This window comes from Nicotiana attenuata, unplaced genomic scaffold, assembly GCF_001879085.1.
Source record: "Nicotiana attenuata strain UT unplaced genomic scaffold, NIATTr2, whole genome shotgun sequence".
Taxonomy (NCBI): Eukaryota; Viridiplantae; Streptophyta; class Magnoliopsida; order Solanales; family Solanaceae; genus Nicotiana; species Nicotiana attenuata.
This window is the reverse complement of record NW_017688851.1, coordinates 258-5,912: the sequence shown is the minus strand read 5'-3', so window position 1 is coordinate 5,912 and position 5,655 is coordinate 258. Positions and strand designations below refer to the sequence as shown.

The window sequence follows — 5,655 nt, the reverse complement described above, 5'->3', positions numbered from 1 at the left end:
ATAGCAGTATCATAGGGATTCACAACAAATCTATAGGGTTTTCTTTTTTGATTCTTTCTATAGTTGGGGCCATGTACTTGTATATATATATTTGTTACTTCTTGACATAATACACCATGAAATTGCTCAATCGTCTCTGCATCTTACATGGTCTCGAGGCTTTGAAAACTCGGTGTGACCGGAAGTTTTTTTCTTCAAGATGCTTAAGTGTTTTTAGACGATGCTTTTGCCGAGGATAACCTTTTAGCAGGTTTTGAATTTTTATAAAGTCCTTACTTTGATTACGAGCTTCGTACGTCTCTGAGTCATTTTTTGGGTGGCCGTAGCCTTTTATTTTGGGCACCGCCTAGGTTTGATGCTCCCGAGATTTAGTAGCTCGGTTTATCCAAACTTTTTCTTTCGATAGTCCCCGAGTAAGGGTAGCCCTTGGGCTCGATAGTCCTCGAATAGGATAGCCCGTGGGCTCTTAGGATCCTGGTTTTAAGAAGTAAGAAAATGCGTAATAGCAAGGCAGAACTTTCTTTCGTTTCAATGTGTACAGTACATGATAAAATTTAGTATCATGGCTAAGGTGGGCGTATGTGGGCAGGGTTCTTTCGAAATGTCCTTCCTTGCTAAGAACCTAACCCGACGGTGATGNTTGAGCGAGCTTTTATTTTGGGGCGTAAGCCCATGAAACCTCTCCAAAATAGCATTAAAGTTGCTAAACAAGACCTTAATTTATTACAAAAAAACGTGTCAGTTGTTAAATTCTGAAAAGTCAAAAAACTTAAAAATCAGAAGATTTTTATTCTTAGCCCTTTGTTCTTTCTCTTCATCTTTTACCGGTAAAAGGGAAAATGAAAATTTGCAAATGACAAAGCAGAATGCATCATCCTTCATCACTTGCTTTGGTTCGACGCTTCTGATTATAATTCTTTCTTCACTTTTCCTTCCTTTCAAGTTTTCTTGCTCTAGTTTATAAATTTTTACTCAGTTCCTTTTCAAAGTCGTTTTTTTATTATTATTTTTTTATTTTTTTATTTTTTATTTTATAAAATGTAAGTTGAAGCAATTCTGATTAGTTTTAGTTAACCACTGATTTTGAGTAGCGTTGTAAGATGAAGCAGTTCTGTATACATTTCAACTTATTTTGTATTCTCTTGAAGTTTTTATAATTGCATTGTAGTTTTACCTTCTTTTAATATCTATTTCTGTTACATTAATTTCTAAAATATTAAAATTAAAGATCCATGGGGCTTATGCCCAGTGCCTCGAGGCTTATGCCTCGCCCGCTATCAGGTAAAACACTTTGCATCACGTCCGCGCCTTTTAAACACTGGTCTTGATTGTGCAGCCAACTAAACAATGAAATGAAAGGTTGTCTTACCATCCCCAAATCAAAATCTTGTAGTCAAATAGGTATGTTAGATCAAGTTGCAACATATGGAGTAGTCGAATACCTTACGACAGAAAGTGCAGAATGTTTATTACTTGATGCCGAAATGCTTCATTTATGCACGTACTCTTGATTAGACTAGATTTTTTCTTTTATCCTTCTGTCATTTTGAAATTCATCTCTCTTCATAGTGGCCAAATTATGAAATTAGAGCATGTGATAAAAATTCTTAAAATTGCAGAATAACTTCTTTGGTACCAGAACATTTTTACGCTGCTCCTCCAAACTATAATGCTCTTGAAGGCACAGAAATCTCAATCGACAAAATGGAAAACCTGCAATTTGTTTTACTTGAAGCTCAGGCTGAATGAATCAAAATATTTATGCAAAATAAAAATATAAATACGGAGAAAATGTCAAGGTGAAAATGATCCAGAGATTCATTACACTGACTGTTGCAGCTTTCCTTTATGTGAACTTGTGAAGACCTTGATATCTGATGAAATTGCAATTGAATTTGAGCATTTAGTTATACAATATGATAAATAGGTAGCTCATTTGCTTTGCAGGGTATTTTGTTCCTGATGTTATAGTGGCAGCAATAATTGGACTGGTGACTAGTTGGTCCATTGGGCCTCTTTTGCCTGTTGTGAGCTACTGGTTAGCCAGGTCACCTATAATGCATTTTTTGCTACACAGCAGTGTTCTCGCTCTGGCCCTTTCATCACAATTCTTTCCATACAGTACTGACGCACCAAAAAGAGTTATATTCCAGCATACTATCAGGAGTGCAGGTATCAAAGAAGTAGCAATTCATTTTCCCTAATAAGAAGGAAAATAAAAAGGAAAAAAGAAGGGAAGAGATTAAAAAGTGAATTTTCCAGATTACAATTCGGTTCAAGTATATATTTCAGTTTTTGGCGCTTCTTAGATGCTATGAACCCCTCTGGACGAAAAGCTCTCTCCTTTCTGGAGTTACAGAACTAAGTGGGCAGAAGTTGTCAGAAGATATGCCCCATCGTTTCATGTGCTGCTTAATTTGTATTGCTTCCTAGTTGCTTCTATGAAGGGGAGGGAACAGTGAATCAAAAAGAAACTCATTGTTTTTTCTTTTCGGGTATATAGTGATCATTTATAACCAGTTGTCTGATATGATTAGGACAGAAGGAGATATACTCTCTCCTTTTAGATTTTGTCCAATTCTGGAAACTGACAAGGAGAGTACCGGCCCCCCTGTTTTACTTCCAACTCCTTCTCTTCCCCTTTTAATCCTAACCAAACATATTGTAAGATGGAACCCAATAGTACGAGTATGCAACTTAATTTTTTGAGTTTAATCTGTGATTGCGTACACTTCCAGATGAATTCCTTTGTATCTTCTTACTAATTACTAATAAGTTAATGCTGGCTTGACAGGTGCCAGTCAAATTATGGAAACTACCTATGATTTTGCTGTTGTTGACTCCAATTCTCTGCCTTTCGTTTTCAAACATGCCCCTGAAGTGGCCAATGCACTGCACATTAATACAGAATTATCCTTTGCTGCTGTCAAACAGTCTCACCAAGCTGATTGGATGGTAGCTACTTTGAAGCTTGGCTATGATTAGCCAAACATATTTTCATATGATATTTATGTGCTTTTTCCCCATAGGACATAGGCCTGTCTTCTTTTATAAAGGTCTTGAATTGGTTAGATTTGCTCCTACATATACCAGCTTGTATCCAGTCCTTGCTTCCCTTAAGTAGTAACATGCTCAGGCTGCATACTTTCTGTATGTACAGTTTTTGCAGCACTTCCTGTGCTGGATTATAAAATCACCTTATTGGTTCTCCCAAAAAAAAAGAGGGGAAAAAGGGAACTACTTTCATCCTGAATCCTATAGCTGTTGGTTTTGAAATCTTGTTTACTCGAGAACTATTACCATGTGACTGTTCTTGTTTTCGAAAGATGTTCTTAAGATTTGATGGGGGAGTAAACTGGGTTACAGCCGAGTTTCGTGATGAAGTGCAACTTTTCTAAAGCTTTGCTGTTGTATTGAAGTGGCGCTCTGATAATTTTTGTAAATTATGTCCTAGTGGGATTGTACTAGGTTTGTTGTCGTTGCTGTATGTCCTAGTGGTAATTCAAATAATATATTTTGCTTTCATGTAATAATCTTTTCCCTTTTGCAGGGGATATTTCCAATATCTTCGTTGTTTTCAAGATGCATGACGTTTCCTGCGCAAAGTTCGGATGTCTTGGTTGAATACAATCATTTCCCACATTTGGCGATTAACAAGCCACAAGAGAGTTTGAGTGGGGGTTCCCGCAGGATCTACTTGGAGTTTTCCCTTGGGTAAATTGGATAATTACAATTTATGTCTTTATTCATATTGGCATTTTCAAAAGTGAATCTTAAAAATGAGTTCAGGAGTATTAAATCCAAGGGATCCGATACATTTTTGAAATGTTAAATTAGTGGAGATCCATTTTCCTGGAGGTTACCAACTTTAGTGCTATGCCACTTTATGTGATCTCCTGGTGCACTGAATTTCTTCATGTTCTGATGTAGATATAAATTATCTGCTGGCTGTGTCAAAACTATTTAGTAGTCAGATTTTTAAAGAAGAACCCTCTGAATTATGCAGTTCATGGGATGATGTTTCTATTGATAGTTCATGGGATGATGTTTCTATTGACTGCTCAATATGATTGTCCGTCGTTTTGACAATATTTCTAAGGTTTAATAGAGTATAGGACTGTGGAACCATAGAAATGAGTTTTATGTTGTTTTGAACTCAGGAAATATTTTGCTCACATGAAGTTTTCAATCTTTTTTCCTTGAAATTGACACCAAAAATTTATCAGAATTCAGAACTGCTTACAGGATTAAAGTCTCTCTTCAACGGGGCTTTTTCAACAGTGAATCTTAAGATGAGTTCAGAGATTCATGGTCCTTGGTTAAATAGAATGTATTTATAGTGTATCAAAGATGACCATGACCTCTCACATCCGAGGACCCAAACACTTATTTTACCTGTTTTAAGTTAATGAATACAGGTTACTAGTATCTGTCATGGCACTTTATGTGATCTCATAGTGACCCGAATGTTCAATTCATGTTTTAATGTAGATTCATATTTTTTTTTTTGCTAAACATGTTGATGTAGATTATCCGCTAGCTGTATCAAATTGTAGTAATCTGATTACAGAAAGATCCCTCTGAAATATGCGGTTCATGTCAATGTGATGCTGTTATTTATTGCTGGATACGACTCTCCCAAGTTTGACAGGCATTTCTTAGGTTTAATAGAGTATAGCATGTGAAATCATAAAGTTGATGTTTACCTTGTTTGAACTCGGGAAATATTGGTCCTCGGATTATTTTCAATCTCCATTGCTCGAAATTGATGCCAAAAATCGATCATGAACTGCAAACAGGATAAAGTTGAACTTCATAACTCAGATATGATAAGGTTTCCTAGTATATTTTCTCCTAGTACTATTGTGTTAAAACTAGATTCTCTGTCCCTAGTAATTAATCAGCTGTTTCATAGTTTCTCTTGTCTGCTTTCAGTTCCTTGAAGGAAGTCTGGGTTGCAGTCCTTAATATTACTGGTTCATTATCCAGCTGGTCATTTGCAGATAACATTCTTCCAGGTAATCTATATGTTTTCAGCTTTCAGTATGGATCTTTTTCCCTATGGCAGCATTGTTAATCTCAGTGGACATGTTATACAGCTCCTGAGAAGACTGGTAATGGTCCTCCATCATATATATGTAGATTAAGTGGTGCAGGCGATAAAAACTGGACCTTTTGGTTGGAGGTATGACTTCATGGCAGATGCTTTATTTCAGTCAGTTGTATCAACTTATTCAAAATACATATGCTCGTATACTATTGTGTCTAATCTGCCTGCATAAACTATATGTTACTGTGAAAGCTTAGTACTGACAACACTTTGGTGGCTAGTTTTGATATCTTTCCAGAAGAAAAATTGTGTCCTTACCCAAAGAATAATTAGGCTTTGCCTTCAAGTCGCTTTTAAAGAATTTAAAATAAGCTTAAAGTGTTGGACCTATTGTGTTGATAATTTCATGTGTATCACGACCCAATTTGCCCAAGCCATGATGACACCTGACTTAACCCGCTAGGCGAACCAACGAAACTAAAAGCATGATCCAAAGGCGATAAATAGTAATAACAATTGTTACATAATGAACGTAGACATTCTGTTACTTAGTGAACGAAGACATACTCTTATGTAATGTACATAGCAGTATCATAGGGATTCAC

At 36.2% G+C, this 5,655-nt stretch overlaps 1 protein-coding gene across 1 annotated transcript; it reads left to right on the top strand.

Annotated features, from left to right (window-relative positions):
• The first annotated feature begins 1,232 nt into the window (after window positions 1–1,232).
• On the top strand, window positions 1,233–5,386 carry LOC109222360. Its single transcript, XM_019386726.1, has 6 exons — window positions 1,233–1,281; window positions 1,948–2,172; window positions 2,795–2,955; window positions 3,551–3,714; window positions 4,936–5,018; window positions 5,100–5,386. Exons 1-6 carry the CDS (start codon window positions 1,233–1,235, stop codon window positions 5,189–5,191), a joined length of 774 nt encoding a protein of 257 aa, XP_019242271.1. The 3' UTR covers window positions 5,192–5,386.
• Window positions 5,387–5,655: the final 269 nt, after the last annotated feature.

Bases quoted from the DNA above. Each gene is read 5' to 3' on its own strand.
- LOC109222360 (XM_019386726.1), top strand. From the start codon at position 1,233: ATGGGGCTTATGCCCAGTGCCTCGAGGCTTATGCCTCGCCCGCTATCA. The intron at 1,282-1,947 runs GTAAAACACTTT...TTTGCTTTGCAG, and splicing joins TATGCCTCGCCCGCTATCAG to GGTATTTTGTTCCTGATGTT. The intron at 3,715-4,935 runs GTAAATTGGATA...GTCTGCTTTCAG, and splicing joins TACTTGGAGTTTTCCCTTGG to TTCCTTGAAGGAAGTCTGGG.